Source organism: Pristis pectinata, chromosome 9 (assembly GCF_009764475.1).
Source record: "Pristis pectinata isolate sPriPec2 chromosome 9, sPriPec2.1.pri, whole genome shotgun sequence".
Lineage (NCBI taxonomy): Eukaryota > Metazoa > Chordata > Chondrichthyes > Rhinopristiformes > Pristidae > Pristis > Pristis pectinata.
This window is the reverse complement of record NC_067413.1, coordinates 79,751,091-79,773,261: the sequence shown is the minus strand read 5'-3', so window position 1 is coordinate 79,773,261 and position 22,171 is coordinate 79,751,091. Positions and strand designations below refer to the sequence as shown.

The 22,171-nt window shown below is 39.1% G+C and overlaps 1 protein-coding gene across 4 annotated transcripts in view; it reads right to left on the bottom strand.

Moving 5' to 3' along the window:
* Nucleotides 1-22,171, bottom strand: part of prex2 (phosphatidylinositol-3,4,5-trisphosphate-dependent Rac exchange factor 2) — a 323,008-nt gene that overhangs the window by 96,390 nt on the left and 204,447 nt on the right. For all 4 annotated transcript variants that reach the window (XM_052023230.1, XM_052023227.1, XM_052023229.1 and 1 more), the window contains exons 29-31: nt 19,804-19,894; nt 6,283-6,411; nt 3,222-3,263 (exon numbers count right to left, since the gene is read on the bottom strand). In XM_052023230.1, the coding sequence (XP_051879190.1) occupies nt 3,222-3,263; nt 6,283-6,411; nt 19,804-19,894 (262 nt within the window). The remainder of the gene's footprint in view (nt 1-3,221; nt 3,264-6,282; nt 6,412-19,803; nt 19,895-22,171) is intronic.

Genomic DNA, 22,171 nt, shown 5'->3' with positions numbered 1-22,171 from the left:
ACTATTATTGGGAAATGTAGACCACATTGCCCTGAGGGCAGCTGTTCTTTCTCCTAATTCGCTCCTACCCCTACACCACCCTCATCCCCAGCCCCAGCTTAACATGGTCACTACCACCAACACCTCAATCCCAGCAATTAAAAGTGGAATTATGTAAGCATTTTCAGTTCTAAAATATGCGTACCTGTTGGTCACTTATGCACAAGGCCTTAGACCTCAAATGCAATGGAGAACAAACGGTCCTTGGCATCCTGCTGCTGTCTCTATCTAGCACAGTCTGGGATTTCTAGGTAATCATCTGATCTCTAAGTAGTACAGCAATCACACCATCCTTTCTTGCCCCCACCCTCATCCTTTCCAAATTTGTTATAACTTGTTACATACACAGTCCTATACAGTGACCTATCAGTAAGAGTTATCTCAACAACAACAACAATTCCTGTCTCCAGTTCCACAATTTTCTTTCAGATGCTATTTAAAACACAGGCAATTTTTTCATTAATCTTTCCTCTGATGTTATTTTCAATGAATATTTTATCTGAGGATCTCCAACATTTCTGCAAGCTAACTTGTTGTTCTCACTCCTCAGTCTGTCCTTTATTCTAATCGCTCTTCATTATGCTATTCTTATATCAGATCCCACCCCACCCTCCCCCTAACTTACTAGGAAGCACTGAAATGTTGTAAGTCCTTGGTCTTACCTGAATCAGGTCTAAATAATAAATTTTAAACAGATTCTTATTGATTCTCTTTTATTATATATTATACATACTGTGTGTGTGTGTGTGTGTGAGAGTGTGTTCTATTTTGAATTCATTTGCTTCTTGGCAAAAGATTGCAACCCAAGATTTTTTTTTCATTTTCCGGCATTTGTGCACATAATAGGAAATCTATCCTCACCATCTGCTATAATTAGAAAGATGAGTACAATGAGTTAAAAATTGAATGTTGAATTATCTAATTAAATCTGCACTATTATACATATAGATTTTTGCCAAGATAAGACCTCAGCAGTTATGAAGAAACAGTAGGTACTCTAAAAATTACAATTAGTTCGACATAATGGTTCAGAAAAATGGTTCAGTTGAGGACTCTTTATCCTCTGCTCAGGAGTTAGCATATTCATTCATGTTGGTTTCTCATCACCCGTCACTGAAATAAGGATTTGGCCAGTTTGATCACTAATGCTGCAATTAAGCCATTCTCAATGAAGTCCAGATTACATTGGATGGTCTTATTAGCTTCTTCCAAGTGGTGTCCAACATAGAGAAGTAGTGATTCACTAATGGACAGATGACCAGAATTGATAATTATCAGGTTTCCTTACCTATGTTTGTCCTGAAGTATAAAACTTTATGAGATCCACAGCAAATGCTGAGAACTTTCAGTAACCTCAGACTGAGCATGCTGATGCAAAGGTCTAGATAATGACTTTGGCTTAAATATATGATTCTTCATGGATATCAATCTCTGATATTTATTGACCAATCTGTGGGACATCTCCCAATTTGTTGGTGAAGAGAAATGGCTGGTGAATAGTCCCAAACCATGTCAAGTGAACAATCTATTTTTCTTCTTTTTGCTGTGTCATAGCAGTCTCATACAACTAGCCATTTCAGAAAACAGCTAAGATTTCTGAAAGTCTGAAGACACAGGTAGGCCAAATTGCCAAACTGTGGCAAATTTCCTTCCTTAAGTGATAACAAGTTTATAACAAGTCTGTAGCTTCATGGTCACCATCAGTGGCAATACATTTTTATTCCAGATTTATTTAATTAACTGAATTTATTTTTTCCAGATGTCATGGTGGGCTCTGGATTACCAGCTCTGCAATGTAAGCGCTGTGCTATTGAAACCCAAGTGGGAGTAAATGCAATCAAAGAAAATGCATCTTTGTTCACACCTGATTTTGCTGCTGAAGTCACTGAACAAAATTAAGTAAAATATTTCCATCCTCTGGGTCAATATTTATTTTTACTGAATGAATTGATGAGTTTCACATCATATGGGAAATGAAGTGACTTGATCTCCTTCCCTCCAGCATCGCTCCCTGACTTTCACTTTGACAAAAGCCAGAAGAAATTTATGGATGAAAATCATGTAGGAAGATTGAATTAATGTAACTATTCAAGGGGGCAAGAGCACAAGAGATGTTCATGAGATGTCCCACAGATTCAGAACAGAGTTTTGCAATAATTAATTACATTGTAACATTCACATAAGAAATCCAGTAAAATGTAATAAAGCTAATACAGCACTTCTCTAAACAGAGCAAATGAATGCATCATTGAGGAATTAATAGCCTTTGTGTATTACACTTTGCAGCTATGTTAGGACAGTATGAGCCAGCAGTACAAAATGATAATCCTGGCTCAAAATTTCCATGCTCTCCTCAAAAGCATCTTTTCTTGAAAAACCACGAGTTCTGATCTCCGCTCTCCTGAAGTGATAATAAGCACGTGCCTACTCAGAACTCGGTTAGTCCCTTGAAGTCATCAAGAATGGATTGTCCTATCACTTCATACATAGATTTTAAACTTAGAGCATAATGAAAGATGAAAAATTGACCTAGAATCAAGAATTTAATTGTACATTTACAAGAAATATTGCCCAAGAAATATGAAATCACCTCCCTACTTACTGGAATCCAGTTTGGTATCAAATCATGAATTAAGTTCCTCAATTATCAGTTTTGGTATTTCAATGCCCAGTATGTCGATGCAGTAGCTTCATTGGAACTGGCCAAAAAGGCCATTATTATAACTGTCCCTTCCATACAGAATAATTCATTCAGTTTCTCTTTGTGCCAGTAAATTCACTATTCAACATGACTAAGTTAACTATAAATCTAAGGTATTCATTGATCATATTCAGTTATAATTCTATCAGAAGATCATGTACTATTAATAAAAATAATTTTGCTTGGGGACTTTTACTAGAGCTACTACTTTTTGAAAAAGATGTTGCAATCCTTTATGCCAACACAAAACCTTGCTTCAGCTGAGCCACATTCAGAAATAAGGCCAGGCTCTGACGAGGCTCTCTTGAGCTGCGATTGTTAGTTAGAGTGAAGGACCATTCGATGACCCTGACATTAATACAATATTCATTTAACAGGAGTGTGTAAACCATTTATGGCTGCCTACAGAGTCTGCATTAGCTGAGTAAGATGCATATCACTACTAACCAATTTGTTTCAATTTAATGAGTTCTGACATTACCTGTATTTTCAAGCAGAGCCAGGAATACACGTTGCTGCACCTCTGAAAGAAAACAACTTCATTAGAAAATGCAATTGCAAGCAAACGGATGTGACACTAATATTAGGACATCATGGACTGGTAACTATACAATATACGAGAATCATGAAATGTATCAAAAACCTTGCGATTCACTGGTTAAAAAAAACAGAAAAATCCATGGAAAGCAGCATTTACTTGAAAAAAACTGCTTTGATTTTCAGAGAGTATTTATTCCTAAGGAACTATTCAATGTTCAAATTTCAGTTTCCCCCATTAGTATGCATTTACACTTAATTCTGCTTATTTTCAAACTGCATATACTCCTTTACAGAAATAAGAGCATGTTTATATTCAGAGTCATTGATCTTCAGACCATCATAATGCTGAAGGAAAAATTTGGATTAATTTATTGATAACATTTTATATTTAATGTACTACTTTACAATAATGGAGTCATAAAGTAGCAGAAGGATTATAAAATAATCCAAAGAATAATTATTTTCAAATCCATTGAGTGATATTTCAACAAAGCATCACTTATCTATGTCATCTGCAAATGTTACTGAAGGATTTATGTAATTTTATTATCCATTATTTATATGGTATTAAGATATGAATATAAAAATTAAGAGCAGGATAAGGTGATCTAGCTCTTCAGTTTACTCTGATCATTTTTAACATCAATGCTGATATTTTACCTGTTTCATTTTCCTGCAGTATCCCCATAATCTTCATTAACTTAGTACCTAAAAATCTATTGATCCATTTTCAATGCCTCTGCAACTCACTAATGTACAGAATTCGAAATATTCACCACCCTCTGAGTAAAGAAATTTTCCCTCATTTCAATCTAAGTGACTTACCCCTTTTTCTGAGACTGTCCACTCAGTTAATTTATATATAAATATATCTCTTGAAGCCTCCTTACATCCTCCTCCCTACATACATTCCCATCTATTTTTATATCATAAGCAAACTTGAAAATATGACATTTGGTCCTCTCAGCCAAATAGCTATATAGATTGTGAACACCTAAGCACCGATCCTTAAGGTACCCAACAAGTCACAGCATTCCAAACTAAGAATGGCCCATTTATTTCCACTCTTTGCTTTCCATCTGTTAACCAATTCTCAACCCACATCCATCTTTTACTCGTGTCAGACCTTTTCAAAAATCCAAATACTCCACGTCCACTAGTTCTGCCTTATTTATTGTACTAGTCATATCCTCAAAAAATGCCAATAGTTCAGTCAAATATGTTGACCACTCAATCCTAAAATTCTTTTCTAGATATTCTTTTATAACATCCTTCATTATAGATTTCAGCATTTTTCCTTCCATTGTTTTTATCTGAACAGATTACTAGGTTCCCCCTATTTTCTCTCCCTCGTTTTCTTAAGCCGTCACATTAGGTAATCTGCAGGATCCTATAGAATCTTGAAAGATGATAATTGATGCTTTTGCTATCTCAATAGCCACCAAGAAATTGATAATTCAAAATTCTGCAGTGTAAATCATCAGGTCCTTAGCAGTTCACACTTCTGTTTCACCAACTTCCCTCATATGTGTTTTTTACCGATGCTAATTTCCTTCAGTTCCTCATTCTCACGAGATCCATGGGTCTTTAGTATCTCTGACAGGTTTTTGGCTTCTTCTATTTATACAGTTCACACAGAAAAATCAGCTCCCATCTCTGTAAGCGATCCACATTTGCTCTTGCTATTTTTATATAATTATAGAACAGTCCATTTATATGATTCTCACTAGTTTACTCTTGTGTTCCATCTTCACTTTATCAATTTCTTGGTCCTTCTTTACTGTATTCTTTAAAGGTTCTAGTTCTCAGGCCTAATGCTATTTCTGGAAAATTCTATAAGCCTCTTCCTTTGATTAAATTCTAACTTTTAAGTTCTTCTGTCAGCCATAAACAGGGCACTTTCCTGTTGGGGTTATGAGCCTTAAAGGGATTTTTTTTTAAATAAACCATGTATTATTTCTATAAGAGCCAGTTGTTGACTAGGAATAATCATAATTATCAAAGTAATTCCCAAATCAACCACAGCCAATTCTCCCCTCATGCCTTCATAGTTTTCTTTGTTTAGATTTAAGACACTAGTTTCAGATTGAACTACATCACTTTCAAACTCAATATAAAATTCTATAATAATGTGCTCACATGAATACTTGGGCAAGTGATGTATTAAGGAGAGTGTAATACTTAGAGCTTTACCTAACAAGCTATTTTGTAAATTGATTTTTTAAAATATTTAATACTATTCTTTTCAAATTTTCTCTTTATCTACTGAAGACAACCTTGCCAATGTACAGTTTACCATGTATTATATTCCTTGTGTAATAGTCACCTGAACATTCATGTAGCAGTGATAAAGGCTTTTTGACTTTCACAGCTGAACCTGAACTTATACCTCCGATGTTCAGACACATTTTTTCCAGTGCAAGTCACTGAATTGGGATCATGCTTACTAACTTTAGCCCTCCACTCTCTAGACCAGAGGTCCTGAGGCTAGTTGCAATATCACGACTGGTCCCCCATCTGAGATCATATTTCAGCTCCCTCCAGCTTCTCAGAGGTTATCTCAGAATCTCGGAAGTCAAACCTTCCCACCCTGCCCCAGCTGCCTCTCTGAACTACTCCCACTAGCCAGCCTTCATATGCAGTCTCCCCCAATGGTTTTTGTGTACATTTGCACATATAAAATCGAGTCTATTGCATATGATGCCTTGCCTCTGTGCACAAAAGAATGTTCATAAACAACGCCGTGCAAAAATAGTGTCAAAATTACTTCTAAAATATTGCTTAGATGCAGCCTACTATATGTTCATATTTTGTCTGTAAGGTATCTAATTGTAGTAGGAATTGGTTATCATCAAAAAATTGTAAAATTGAACTATTTTAACAGATAAATATTATTCTTCTGACAAGATTTGCTTCAGGATTTCATTACTCTGTTTCCCAAAATGTGTTATCTTTCAAATAAACATAGTTAATTACAGAACTTGTCATTATTTGATACAAACCTTCCACAAATCTTGTAATGGCATCTATAAGGTTGTGCACACCACTGGGTAAATTCCAGGGATCTCTCTGCACGTGAATTCGGAGCTGTGTTGTGCAATTGATCTTTGACTCCATTTCCTTCTTGAATTCTGTCCAAAAACAGGTTTTAGGAACTGTCAGACATTTTTCATGAGGAGAAATATTGGATTCTATCCATAATATTGTATTGCTGCATGAAGCTGTTTTGTTATTTTTATTCATAAGAACACCACACTTCAGATTTGACCAAAGGATATTATTCAGTAAGTAAAATGAACAAAGAATAGAAATTAAAAATGTATCTACTTATTTTTGCATTTAATTTTATATAATTCTTTAATACTGTAATCATGCCATCTATAGGACAGTAATAACACTTATTTCTGAGTAGAAACATATAATCATGCTCTTGAGACTTGAACACATATCCTATCACTCTAACACACATTTCAGTGACCAATAATGGGGACTGAAGTTCAGTGAATAAACGTGGAACAATATTTTGTGATGATCCATTAAAAGACAGATAATCAAGAATATTAAGATAAATTGAGCTAAAAGTAATTCGGAGAAAGACTACTTTCAGTCAGTGTGGGGACTGAGGGAACAAGACTGCCCCCTAGTGCAATGATTGCAACAATATTGAAGTCCCACAATATCAATTTAACAATGAGAATTCTACTTGAGATGTGTGTAATTTATTACAATGGGATTTGACAGAATTAATAATGTGGAATAAAAAGAGAACATTGATAATGGTGACCATGAAGCTACAAAACTGTTATATAAACTTATCTGGTTCAATGATGTCCTTCTGGGAAAGAAATTTGCTGCTCTCTCATAACCTGCCCCACATGTGATTCCAGATCTACAGCAAGATGGTTCATTCCAAAATGCCCTTTGACATGGCCAAACAAACCACTCCTTTGCATCAAAATTCTATAGAAAAACATAACAAGAAGAACTGAACCAACCAATCCTGAGTGTCCACCTAAACACGCCTTAGGAGTGCCTTCCCCACAAGGACTGCAGTGGTTCCAGAGGGTGCCTCACCATTGTGATCTCAAAGGCATGGGCGTAAATGCTTGCCTTGGCAATGACACCTACCTACCATGGGAATCTTTTTAAAAAGACAGCTCGGTTATTTGACAAGAAAGGAAGAAATCCTTGCATTTACACAACATCTTTTACAACCACGAAAGGTGCCAAAAGGTTTTTACAAAGAGTTATATAGTTTTGATATGAAATGACCATTTTAATGTAGGAAACATGAAAATAATGTGTACGTAGCAAGGTGCCACAAATGGCAAGACCTCCGCAAGTGTTATGAGAAATGAACCTGTATACTTTAGAAAGCTGAAGCTGTTAGTATCTATCTATCTATAATAATTCTGAAATTCTATGGAGGTTCCGCAAGTCTCCTGCTGTAACTCTGGGGAGAGCCCAGCAAAATATTTAGAAAAATTATGTAAACATGAAAAATTGTCAGGAGGACAGTGTTGTACAGCGGGGTAGGTTCTCAGAGGAAGTTTTTGACTTCAAGGCTGATTCTCACTGAGATTGATTCTGCTATTGACCCTTTGGTTAGGATCATTGCTTGCAGGCCACAATGAAGCGAACACAAGATAGTGACAAATTTCAGTGCTGCTGAATTTGAAAAGTGTGCTCCACGGTCCCTCCTGGTTAATGGAGTCCAAGGCTTTTGTGAGATCAAGAAAGGCCATGTACTTTTGAAGTTGTTGCACAGTGAAGATCATGTCCACTGTACCTCTAGGTGAAAGGATGCCACACTGCAATTAGGGGAGAAACTGTTCAGCCACTGGGTGAAGGCAGCTGTTAAGGAAGCTGACAATGATTTTTTACTGTGGTGGACAGCAGGGAGCCCCCTCTGTAGTTATCACAGTAGGACATCTCCCTGCTTGAAAATGGTAACAATTACAGCTTCTCTGGTCCATCCTCCACTTCCCAATTGATGAAATTGTGGATTCAAGCCTGAAATTCTTCTCCTCTGAGATTTAGAACTCCAGTCCTATGCTCCCTAAGATATGTTTTTCATTGCAATATGGCCTTTTCAACTTCTCATCAATCAGGACTGGAAGTAGGCTAGACAGAAAGTCCTCCTGATGGAATCAAGGGGGTTCATATCAAGGGAAGTATCATAGTTGAGGACGTCTTCAAGGTAATCTTTTCTTCGAACATTGACTGCCTCTCTGCCCTGGTCCATTCATAGGACTCACTGGGTGAGGCCTTGGATTTTGAGCCATAGATGCTAAAGAACCTGTGCATCTCACGGCTTCAGCAAGCTGCTGAGTCTCCTGTGCTCTTTCCATCCACCATTTGTTGTTTAGGTCATAGGTTTTCTGCTAAACCTCTGCCTTCAGATGTCAGTAGGCCTCTTCCATTTTCCTGGAGGAATGGTGGACCTTCCAATCCAGGAATATCCTTTTTTGTAGTTAATAAGAAAAATCTCCTTAATTGACATGAAGAATATGCAAACCAATGTCTCCCACACCAACATCCCCAGCGTTGAAGCCCTAATTACACTTACTTGCTATGTTGGACAGCCCCTCTTTCGCATGCCCAATACAAGACTTCTGAAGCAAACACTCTATTCCAAACTGCATTCAATGTTCCTGATGTGGCCTCCTCTACATTGGCAAGACCGAATGCAGATCAAGCAGCCATTTGCAGAGAATCTGTGCCCTGTCTGCAATGACCATCCTGAGCTCCCAGTTGCATGCCATTTCAACTCCCCTTCCCATTCCCACACCGACCTGTCTGGCCTCAGCCTTCTCCACTGCCAGTGTGAGGTCTGACGCAAACTAGAGGACTAAATTACGCAAACTAGATTTCTAGCAGCTATCTCCCCTCTCCACACTTAGTCCTGATGCAGGGTTTTGAGCTGAACTGTCGACAATTCCATTCCCCCTCCACAGATGCTGCTCGACCTGCTGAGTTCCTCCAGCAGATTGTTTGTTGCTCTAGATTCCAGCATCTAGTCTCTTGTGACTCTATTCCAAACTCTATCATGAGCAGGGAAAATATTCAAGAACATGCTCAAAATCTCACCAGAAAAAATGTAACATACCCAAGAATGGGGATCTGGAGCCATGACCACTCCAAGTGGAGAAGGGGCATTCAGGAGGATATTGAGGGACTTGAGTCAGTGCATTAGGGGCACACCATCTGACTAACTACCCACGTATGTGGCTGGAGTCAGACACAAGTTAGTAAGTAAGTTAGTGAGTGAGTGAGCTGAGTGGGAGGGTTAGGAAGGAGATCCTGTGTGCGTGCCTGTCTTAATGTGTGAGCATTAATCCCATGCAGCAGAGCCTGGTCTTCTGATATTTCAGCCCCATTGTCATTGGATCAAGACCTTGATCTGTGAAGCCTATGTGGTAGCTGGGGTGAAACAGTTAGCCCATGTTAACTGAAACTGTGCACAGGCAACTTCTACTCCATAGTCTGAAGCTCGGGACCTGGAATGAGAAGACCCTCACAGACAATCTGAGCAGCAACAGACCTGAATATCACTCTGCTATTGCGGCTCAGGAACTCAGATACTTTAACATTTGTATTGCCACACTAAGTGAGACGGAAGGCAGGAGATGGCCAGTTTAAAGAACATAACAGTAGGTACACGCTCTTCTGGGTGGTCACGTAGGAAGAGGAACTGTATCCACGTGGAGTGAGCTTCAGCATCAAGAATGAGCTAGTCCTTCATGTCAGTGACTTCCCTCTGTGGAATCAGTAAATGGTGGCACAGTTGGTATTGGTATTGGTTTATTATTGTCACTTGTACCGAGGTACAGTGAAAAACTTGTCTTACAAACCGATCATACAGGTCAATTCATTACACAGTATAGTTACATTGAGTTAGTACAGAGTGCATTGATGTAGTACAGGTAAAAACAATAACAGTACAGAGTAAATTCTCACAGACAGAGAAAGTGCAGTGCAATAAGGTGCAAGGTCACAACAAGGTAGATCGTGAAGTCATAGTCCATCTCATTGTATAAGGGAACCATTCAATAGTCTTATCACAGTGGGGTAGAAGCTGTCCTTAAGTCTGGTGGTACGTGCCCTCAGGCTCCTGTATCTTCCACCTGATGGAAGAGGAGAGAAGAGAGAATGACCTGGGTGGGTGGGGTCTTTGATTATGCTGGCTGCTTCACCAAGACAGTGAGAGGTATAGACAGAGTCCAAGGAGGGGAGGCTGGTGTCCGTGATGCGCTGGGCTGTGTCCACAACTCTCTGCGGCTTTTTGCGGTCCTGGGCAGAGCAGTTGCCGTACCAAGCCGTGATACATCCAGATAGGATGCTTTCTATGGTGCATTGGTAAAAGTTGGTGAGAGTCAAAGGGGACAAACCAAATTTCTTTAGCCTCCTGAGGAAGTAGAGGCACTGGTGAGCTTTCTTGGCCGTGACATCTACGTGATTTGACCAGGACAGGCTGTTGGTGATGTTCACTCCCAGGAACTTGAAGCTCTCAACCCTCTCAACCTCAGCACCATTGATGTAGACAGGTGCATGTACACCGCCCCCTTTCCTGAAGTCAATGACCAGCTCTTTTGTTTTGTTGACACTGGGGGAAAGGTTGTTGTCATGACACCATTCCACATCAATGCACTCTGTACTAACTTGATGTAACTGCACTATGTAATGAATTGACCTGCAAGATCGGTTTGTAAGACAAGTTTTTCACTGTACCTCAGTACAAGTGACAATAATAAATCAATACCAATACCAGATGGAGTTAGAGCAGAATCTGGCCACACAATCATGTGTGTATAGGGAGTAGAGTAGAGGGCTGAGTAGAGCCTTGTGGGCCACCAGTGTTGAGAATAATCGTGTCGGAGGTATTGCTGCCTATCCTCACTGATTGCAGTCTGTTTGTTAGAAAGTCAAGGATCCAGTTACAGAGGGAGGTGTTGAGTCCTAGGTCTCGAGTGGACCTCGAGGTAGTGAAGAAGGCATTCGGCTTGTTTGCCTTTACATGCAGGCCAAGGCAAAGAGTATGGGATGTCATTTTGCAACTGTTCAAAATGTTGGTCAGACCACACTTGGAGTATTGTGTACAGTTCTGGCCACAAAGGTGTGTTAGATTTGGAAAGAGTGTAGGAGATTAACCAAGATGTCACCTGGAATGGAGGGTTGGAATGGAGGGCTTTACCTGTAAGAAGAAATTGGATGGGCTGGGTTTTTTCTCACTGGATCGTAGGAGGCTGAGGGATGACCTTGTAGAGACTCATAAAATAATGAGGGGCATAGACAGGATACATAGTCTGGTTTATTTTCCTCTGGTGGGGGAGTCTAAAACTGGAGGGAATAGGTTGAAGGTGAATGGGCAGAAATTTAAAGGAGATCTGAGGAGCAAGTTTTTGTTTTTACACAGAAGGTGGTGATTATATGGAACGAGCTGGCGGAAGAAGTGGTCGTGACAAGATTTAATAGGCATTTGTACAGGTATTTGGATAGGAAAAGGATAAAGGGATATGGGCCTAAAGCAGGCAAGTGGGATTAGCATAGATAGCTATCACTATCGGTATGGATGAGTTGGGCTGAAGGACCTGTTTCTGTGCTGTACAAATCGATTCCTGTGTGACTATGATGTCAAGGAATCAATATGAAGTCACATACATCGGTGCACATCCCCCAAACCTGGAATCTTTGGACAAGGCCAAAGAGGACTTCTACTCTGACCTTAGGAAAAATCCTAGAATACTTCCCAAAGGGAGACAAACTGATCCTCCTGGACAGCTGCAATGCCAGGGTAGAAAGGGATGCAAACCTCTGGTAAAGAGTGATTGACAAGGAAAGAACAGGGAAGGCTAACTTCAATGGGGTCCTTGTCTTGACAAATGGCTTGGGCCATAGTCTTGTCATAATGAATGTCCTATTTTGTCAGAGGGACAAGCACATCATGGCAACACCTCCTGACAAAAGCACTAGCACCTTATATCATCCGAGCGAGAGACCACAAAGATGTCTGCGTCACCTGTCAGTGATAGGTACCAGTGACTACTGGACTGATCACAATCTAATGCATTTTATTATCTTCAACAAACTGATCCCAAAACAACAGCAAAAGGATTTCTGAAAGCAGATCAACATCAGAACTCTCGGGGATCCCACAAAAGAAACTCTTCTCAGATGGCACTCACAGACAACTTGTCAATTCCCAGCATACAGGAGTTGCAGAGTGTCCACAGAATACGATCACCATAACTGGCAGTTGTGAAGAGACCATTGGGTTCTCTACAAAGAAGAACCAGGATTGGATGGATGAGAAGGACAAGAAGATCACAGAGTTAATTAACAACAAACATGAGACATCCTGGTTTAGAACCTCCACCTTTATTCAAGAGGAAAGAAAGAGCTCTCCAGGCACCTGAAGGCAGAGATCCAGTAGAAAACCCATGTTGTAATGCAAAGATGGTGGACAGAGAGAGTACAGGAGGCTCAGCAACTCTCTGACAGCCATGAGATCTGTGGGTTCATCAGTAGTGTAAATGCCATCTACAGTCCAAACACCCAAATGCAGTGATCCTTGCCCTTCTATATGCTTTTGAGACAAGGACTAGCTACTGCAGGCATCTCATAGCATTGGAAAAATATCACAATCACTGTCACCACAAAATCCTCCAAATTCACTGGAAGGACAAGCAAAGCAATGTCAGGGTCTTCTCCCAGGCTAATATTCTCAGAAGTGAGGTCCCAGTTACACTCAGTCAACGATGGTAGGCTGACCACATCGTTTGCATGCCCAACACAAATTCCTGAAACAGATGTCCTATCCTGAGGAGATTACAGATTGACAGAGGAAAAGGAGGAGCAGCAGGAGGAGTCCATCACCTCAGAGACTAACCACCATCGCCTGCCCTGTCAACCACCTCCTGCTCAATCTGTGTAAAATCCGCGGTTCGCACATCAGCCACCCCAGAACCCACAAAACAGGAGCAGAAGTCAGTCATCCTTGATCCTGAGGGACTGCCAAGTATATCCATGTTGCTTTATAAACTTTGGATTATTTTACTGTTTACTATTTTTACTCAGAAGACTTAAAACATTTTAGAAGTTTAATAATTTGTTTTCCAAAAATGATTTATAAATCTCTTTTTACTTGAAAATGTTTTAATACAACCTCCAGCAGAGTTTATTTCCTTTGCCTTCCATAGAACTGCAGGAACTTACGGCACCGAAGAAAGGCATTCAGCCTATTATTCCCATCCTATTCAAGTATTTATTTCAGGTTCTTCACTCTTTCCTCTTACTGCTTTTCAAGTGCTCATCCAGGGTACTTTCTAAAAAGTAGTTAGGGTTTTTCATTTGATCCTGATGAGTCTTTTGTATTTTTATACTAAATTCGTATTTTGAGAACAGTAATACTGTACATAGTTAAATAAGATCATAAAAGTATAGTTTAAGATTTGGCCTGTTTCTATGTGGTACAACTCTATTGTGAATTTAGATATTAAAATAATTTGTCTGTTCTGCTCAGCCAAGTAAGGACTTAGTGATATAGGTATATTGTGTTTTTCTACCTCTTTACTGTAGAACCAATAGTTAGGTGTTTTTGCAGGTCCAGTTGTCCCTGACTTATACACTTATGCATTGCAGCGCAGCAGGCATGCACCCTGGAGGTCTGATGCCGGTATAAGTGATCTCCCACTCTACTGCTGAACTCAGCATAAAGCTCAGGGCAGTGCCTAGTTATCTGGACTGAGGGGTCAGACACACTTCATGTACAGCCCTCAGCATTTATGTCAGTCATAGCTGACATTGAGAGCAAACTGCATTCATGTGAATAGCATCACCAACCTGGATTGAAAGAGTGTTTTTGGTACTTTAGCCTTCTTAATTTTAATGTTTTTAATTATTTTATATACAAATGCACTTAAATAAATTTATGCATATGACTACTTTTCAGTTCAACTGTTTTAATCCTTCTGAAATATCTTTAAATGTCACCAGACATTTACAGGCCTTTGACACTTAAAGGCGCAGTGCCTCAGGATTTGCTTCTTCAGACCATTCCACTTCATGGAACAGCTGCACAGTGAAGCCTGAGCTCACATGGACCCTGCAATAATTGTACTTGTAGGAATATCACAGGTATGAGTGTGAGGCATGGACTCAATCTGGCATGGTTCTCCCATTAAGTATGCTAGGTATGAAGTTGTAATCTTCTGAAGCAAGTTGTTGGTACATGCAGTCAATAGAAATTTTCTGCAAATTTTCTGAAGGGAGCTGAATGAATTCTTGTGAATGACCATGATAACTGGACCCTGAAACCAATCATCGCCAATCCAACAAGTTCTCCTGGAACCTGCTTGACCGCTCTGCAAGCAGAAAGGAAATTCATAAGTGGTGAATATGCATTTGCTCCTCCTAGATGATTAAATGTCTGAGTAGAGAAAATGATGGTTGAAGCACAGGTATCACAGTCTGACATTACAGGCTAAACTAAACAAAAATGATTATTTCTGCTGATCCCAACCTGAGTCCTTTGTATCTTCATTCAATGTGCCTAACATTTTCTGAGCTAATACCCTCATTTCCACAACCAACAAATAATTCACAAAGTTCTAGTCCTCTGAATTCTTACATCCTTTGGAACATTCCATAGATCTTACATAATTTGCCTCTCTTCCTGCTTAACAAAGTTCCTTAAAGATCTCGTCCTTGTCCATGATTTTATCCCCTTCCCCAACCTTTTTTTTAATTCTACTTCCTAATTTTGCTGCTGTCTAGCTATGGTTTTCCATGTTGCCTTGTAACATGGATAAGGATGACTCTCTGTATTAATGTTATACTGTTGATTCAGTTACAGAGGTTGATAAGACCATATGAAAGAAAGAAATAGAAGAATAAATGGCATTTAGTCTTTTTCAATCAGATAATGGGATGATTTTATAGCTTAACTCCACTTTAATCCACTGAGCACCATATCCTGTGGATTCCCTTAATATTTAAATATCTATTCATGTGTCCTGAATCTACTCAGCAACTACATCACTACAGACCTCTGGTAGGGAAATCCAGGGATTCACTTCCATCTGGATGAAGAAATTACTTCTCATCTCTGTTGAGAATGGCCAACCCCTTGTTCAAGACAATACATTCAGGAGAAATAGCATCCTTGAATTTACCCCATAAACAATGCAAAAAAAATGCTGAAGAAACTCAGCAGGTCAAGCAGCATCTGTGGAGGCAAAGTGATAGTTGATGTTTCATGTTGAGACCCTGCATCAGGACTCATGTATGTTACTCCATCAACATTTCATGTACTTTAATGAGATCACCTCTCATCCACACCAGATGCCAAACAGTGATTTTTAAGGAATTAAATTAGATTTTATTTTTGGATTGTATGTTTACATTTGAGAATGAAGCATACATAAGTGGGAAACTGGCAATGATGTCTTTGAAAGTAGTGATTTTGATTTGTACTGTGATAAATATGAGCAACACAGTTTGACATTGGGCAGAAAAACCCAGGATATTTAGCTCTTCTGAGCATACCTTACATAGAACTTACAGCACTGAAACAGGCCATTCAGCCAAACTGGTCTTTGCCAGTGCTTCTGTACCACACAAACCTCCTTGTTCTCAAATCAACTGCTCCCTCTGTGTCCTTCACCTTCATGTGCATGGGCCTTTTCTTAAATGCAGTTTTGAAAGCAAAGACTGATTTCCTTGGTTTATTTTCCTTACTGGGACATGCCCTATCTTTTTGCTGGAGAGTTATTCTGTGCTTAATGAATACAGGTTAAAAATTCAATTTTAATTGATTATAATATTAAAGGGATCATAACACATGAGGAATTCTTTGTGATTGTTACTTCCATCATCCTTAGTTTAAAAAAAATCATAAATTGGCATTTTGTTCAATCAAGACAGTTGTTTTTCTCGAAAGTCAATTTCTAAGTTTTGATTACAAGCTTATTCATCTTGTTTGCAGAATATCCAAGTCTGAATTTTACAGCTGGCAGAAGATGCCAAAGACAAAGCCGCATTTTCTCAATAATGAGAAGAGGGTGTATCCTATAAAATATTCCTTTGATGCCCAAACTCCTTCCTGCTAACAAGAGTCCTGCAATTTATCTGCCAAGCACATCTATGTTAGGGGCCTGCAATATTCATAAGTAATAAGGCACCATCTGCTACAAATTAAATCACAGATTCATTTTAGGGAAACTGAATGATGCTTTACTAGCAAGGCCGTTGAGTTGAAAATGTAATAATCAGCATCCATACAGCTGATGCACATCATCTGCCCAACCCCTACATTACAGGGTGCTCATTCTGCTTTTCATGTGCCTCAGGTTAATCTGATCCAAGTTCACTCACTACAGAACAGATGAAGCAGAGAACAGTGTATATAGAGTCAATTCCAAGTTGCACAGAACTCAATTTTAATACATTTATAGGGCTGATACACCCTTTACAGATTGTGGACATCAATGGCACAGTGCAGGAATCACATTTGTGCACTCCTATATATGCTCACTTGACCGGGCTGCTGGTAATTATGAAGAATGTAGCCACTGCAGTGCTCACTACAGCAGATCCCTTTACCAAATCCCAGTTTCTATGCTCAACCATGGATTCCTTAACCAAAAAATGTTGGACTCCAACCTACAGAAGTCCTTCTCTTCAACACTCATCTTACAACAATATAATGACAAGAGGTAATGCAGGTGAGTGTTTCACTTAAGTACTCTGGTCAAGTGTGCCTAATGACAAAGGCCCAGGCAACCATGACAGTCACTTACTTGGAGATAAGCTCTGATTTGTAATACTAATCACTTCACTTTCTCATTCCACCAATGCAACACTTAGAAGGAATACACAAAAATAATACAAAAAGTGCTGGAGGAACTCAGCAGGTCAGGCAGCATCTATGGAGGGAAATAAACAGTCGACGTTTCGGGTTGAGACCCTTCATCACAGAGGGTAAAGGCAGGTATATTTGTTTAATGTCACAGATCAGCCATGGTTTCATTAAACTAAATATATAACTAAGGGGCTCTTTCCCAGGACTGACAAAATCTTTGACCTGAAACATTAATTCTGTTTCTCTTTCCACAGATGCTGCTTAACTACAATGGTGAATAAAGGTCTTGTCCACAAAGAATGTGGTGCATTTAATGAAATCCCAGTTTAGCTGTGAATATGAAAGCACGAGTTATGAAAGAAACTGAACTGTATCAGACATATTCTTGTATATGAGTTTCTGGGACAACCCATTAATCAAAATTACAGTGTACTGCAAAGTAAAAACTTTCATAAGAGTTTTTACACCCCAAGGCTGAGGTATTTCATGATTCTCTGTTTTTATTACCAGCTATTGCTTTCTGTCTTTCATACCTTCTCATTGAGAGTGAATGCATTTTTTTAAGCAGTGTCCATTTCCATTGTCTTGTATCATCGTACAGCTGACCAAATGATAACCAGTGGCAAGGACCCCTGCCATCACACTATGTAAAAGCCTCATCAACTACTTTCAGATTAGTTGCTGTGATTCTTACAGCCGATTCCATCGGCATGCGCAGAAATAATGTATGGCATGTTGGCCTACTACAGGAGGGAGGTAACGTGCATCCACTAACAGCTTGGTGACCTGGTAGCATGCTGCAATCTTAATTAGCAGGGAGTACAAAGCTGTCAGAGGGTTTAAGATGCAGGATTAACCCAGCCCATTTTCCATGGTTATCTAATTTAGCTCCCTATGTTGCCTTTATCCAGTGAGCCTTAGAAGAAATTGTAATGTATGTCAATATAAGTTCAACAATGTTCTTATTTACACCGATAATTACTTTAAAACATTACTTCTGCCTTTATCAGAAGAGCTAAAAGTCAAAACAGAGAAGAAAAGCTTCCTCCATGTATGATAACTGAAATTATTCTCCATCATAAAATAGACTTACAATTTTCAATTCACCGTGCAGAGGGAAATTAAGCTACATATGTTTTCACTTTATTCTAAATTATATTCTGAGCATATTGAGTTAATTCCTTGCCTTTTGTAATTTCTTTCTACAGTGAATTTGAGGGTGGTACTGTGGCACAGCAATCAGTGCCAATGGCTCACAGCTCCAGTGACTTGGATTCAATCCTGACCTTGTCTTTGTAGAATTTGCAGGTTCTTCCCATGACGACATAGGTTTTCTCCAGGGCACTAAGTTTCCTCCCACATGTTGAAAGGTTAATTGGTTAATGTAAAGCTATCCCTTGGTGTCAGTAAGTGGAAATTGATGGTCATGTAAGAAGGAATAAGTTGCAGGGTTACAGGGGAAATAAGGAAAGGGACTGATTGGATTTACCTTGCTGGAAGCCAGCAGGGGCTCAACAGGTTGATTGGCCTCTTTCTATGTCTAATTTCATTTCTGATTTTAAGACAAAATTCTTCAAATCCTTCCAAAATGTTATGAATATTCCAGATAATTCTTACAGTCATAAGCTCCTGAATCAGTGATCAGTCAGGTGAAACCTAACTGTAAGACTGTCAGCTGCAGAAAAGAACCATTGTAAATTAAGCTGGAACTCTGTTGTGGCACTCATCTACTGACTGAGAAAGTTTATCAGGATCAGTGGAAATTCCCAGTAGGTAATAGGATCACTATGCAGATTTTCAAGGCTTTGGTATTTACTGCACCAATGCTAATGGAACTAAGATTCTAGACTTTGTAAAAAAAAAGCTTTATCGCACAAGCAGTTTCAAAGCACAATGATTCAAAGAAATTCAAAGGAAGTCCACATCTGCCTGCTGCCTCAGAGCTTCAGGCACCCAGTTTCAATCCTGACCTCAGATGCTCTCCATGGAGAGTTTGTATGTTCTTCCCATGACCTTGAAAAGGAACTTAATTAAGAAGCTTAAATACAAATTAAACATTCTGAATCAATGCCTATACTGATATTCATTGTCACACTGATTAACCCCTTGATGGATTAACTATGCTAGTTATTTGAGAATAGTTATTTTCTGCCAGGTGATCTAGTTTCCTCCCACATTCCAAAGACATGCTGGTAGATTAATTTGCTTCTGTAAATCATTTCTTAGTGTAGTTAAATGGCAAAAAGAATCAAAAGGAAGTTGATGGACATGAGAGAGAAAATAAGTTGCAGGTATTCAGGGAAATAAAGAGAGAAGAAATGGGACAGATGGAATTACCCTGCTGGGAACTGGCATGGACCTAATGGGCTGAAGAACCTCCTTTTGTATTATAGTGAGCAAGCAAAATCCCTTGCTGATAATAATATTGCAACAGTTAAAGCACATTCAAATACATAGTTATAGAGGAATGATTAAGATATTGATATATACACATGCTACTGTTCCTTTCAGTGTTAAACACATTGATATGAGGAAAGCCCTTAATCTTCCGCACAAAGAATTTCAAGCGATTCAAATTCCAAATAAGTATAACAAATTTATCAAATTCTCTTTAAACATACCAGGGATTTGGCAGCTATTCAAGGCTAATGTCAAATGTTACCTTGCAGATTTCTTTTTGGGATGAAGTTCTTTGTTTGTTCAAATGCCTTTGCCACAGCTGGTCCTTTCAGAAGGTTAGTGACTGCATCAACCTGTTGGAATCAAAGGAACATCACTTGCAAAGCATTCCCTTCACATATATTCTGTTCCTGCAATTTATTTTCATTGACATCAATGGAATTAATTTTCAGAAGCTGTGTACAAAGTGGAGCCATTATCATATTGCATCTTTAGCACATCCAACCAAGGATAATTGTTTGTATGTTTTCCAATTTTACTCAACCAGTAATGCACTTGGGGAATGCAAAGGAGGACTTATGTGGCCTGAAAGTCCAAAGGAACTTAATTAACAAGCTTAAATATAAATTAAACATTCTGAATCAATGCCTGTACCAATCTTCAATATCATACCAATTAACTCCTTGATGGATTAACTATGCTTGTTATTTGAGAGTAGCCACAAGAATTCCTGTGTTAGCTTCTGCCAGAGAATGCTGTACTAATACAAAAAAAACTGCAGGAGATATTCTTTGGTTTGGTTAGTGTAAATTGATGCATAATGGTTGGCATGGACTTGTTTAACTTTCCTTTGAAAAATTGGTAAATTGGTTTATTATTGTCACACATACCAAGGTACAGTGAAAAACTTTGTTTTGCCAGCCATCCAAATCATTTCATTACATCAGTATATTGAGGCAGTACAAGGAAAAACAATAACAGAATATAGAATAAAGTGTTGCAGTTACAAAGTCCAGTGGAGGCAGACAATAAGGTGCAAGGAAGATAAGTCCATCTTATCATACTAGGGAACCGTTCGATAGTCTTATAACAGCAGGACAGAAGCTGTCCTCGAACCAGGCTTTTGTATCTTCTGCCCAATGGGAGGGGGAGAAGAGAGAATGTCTGGGGTGGGTAGGGCCTTTGATTATGCTGGCTGCTCTACCGAAGTGTAGACAGATTCCATGGAGGGGAGGCTGGTTTCCGTAATATGCTGACCTGTGTCCACAACTCTCTGCAGTTCCTTGTGGTCTCGGGCAGAGCAGTTGCCGTACCAAGCCATGATGCATCCAGATAGGATGCTTTCCATGGTGCATTGATAAAAATTGGTGAGGACAACTGCTCAATATGCAGGATCATTGCAGTGTACTTTCTCTGAGCTACGTCCAGTGAAATGATATCTTTCCTTAAATAGGGGGATCAGAAATGTTCACAGTATTCTAGGTCTGGTCTCTCTAGTGCCTTGTATGTTTCAGTAAGACTTCCCTACTTTTATAATCAAACCCCTTGAAATAAGGGCCTACATTCCATTAGCCTTCACTATTAACTGCTGCATTTGTGTCCTAGCTTTCTTTTTTTTCTTGCACAAAGGACCCCAAATCACATTGCACAGCAACATTCTGCAATTTCTCTCCACTTAAATAACTGTTCTTTTGTTTTTCTTTCCAAACTAAACAACTTAATATCTTATACATTACATTCCATTTATCAATGTTTTTCACCCACCTAATCTATCAATATCTATGTGTAACTTGTTTGTATCCTCCTCAGAACTTGCCTTCCCACCTTTTAGTGTCATCTGCAAATTTGGCTACTTTCTTGCTCCAAATCATGAAACAGTTGTGGTCCCTGCACTGATCTCTACGTACCCTATTTATCACAGTTGCCAACATGAAAATGACCCGCTTTTCAATACTTGCTGCTTCCAGCTGGTTAGCCAATCATCTATCCATGCCATTAACTCCAACACCATGGTCGCATAACTTGTGACTTTACCTTTTGTGAGGCACCTTCTCAAAACCCTTCTGGAAATTCCAATACAATAGATCTACTGGTTCCTCTCTGTTCACTTTGAAGAAGACTTACTCAAAAATTTCTAATAAATTTGTCAGAACTGATTTCCCCTTCTTGAGGCTATGCCGACTCTGGTTGATTAGATGATGAGTTTCCAAATGTGTTGGTATTACTTCCGTAATAATTGATGCTAACATTTTTCCAACAGTACATGTTGGTTAATCTTAAGTTACCTACTTTTTGCCTCCTTTTTTTTGAACTGGGGTATCACGTTGGGGGGTTTCCATTCCCTTGCACTTCTCCAGAGCTTTCAGAAGATTATAAATAATGAATCCACTATTTCAGTAGCTGTTTCTTTCAGGATCCTAAGATACGAGCCATGCAGTCCAGCAGACATACAAGCCTTTAGCCCAATTAGTTTGCCTAATACCATTTCCCTGAGGTCAACTGAACTCCTGCATGCCTCACATGTTATTGAAGGTAGGCATATTCTAGAATGGCATATTCATTGAGAGTCTACACAGACCAAAAGTCCAGCCTTTTCTTCACTAAATAGAAATGCATAACATGTCTTCACG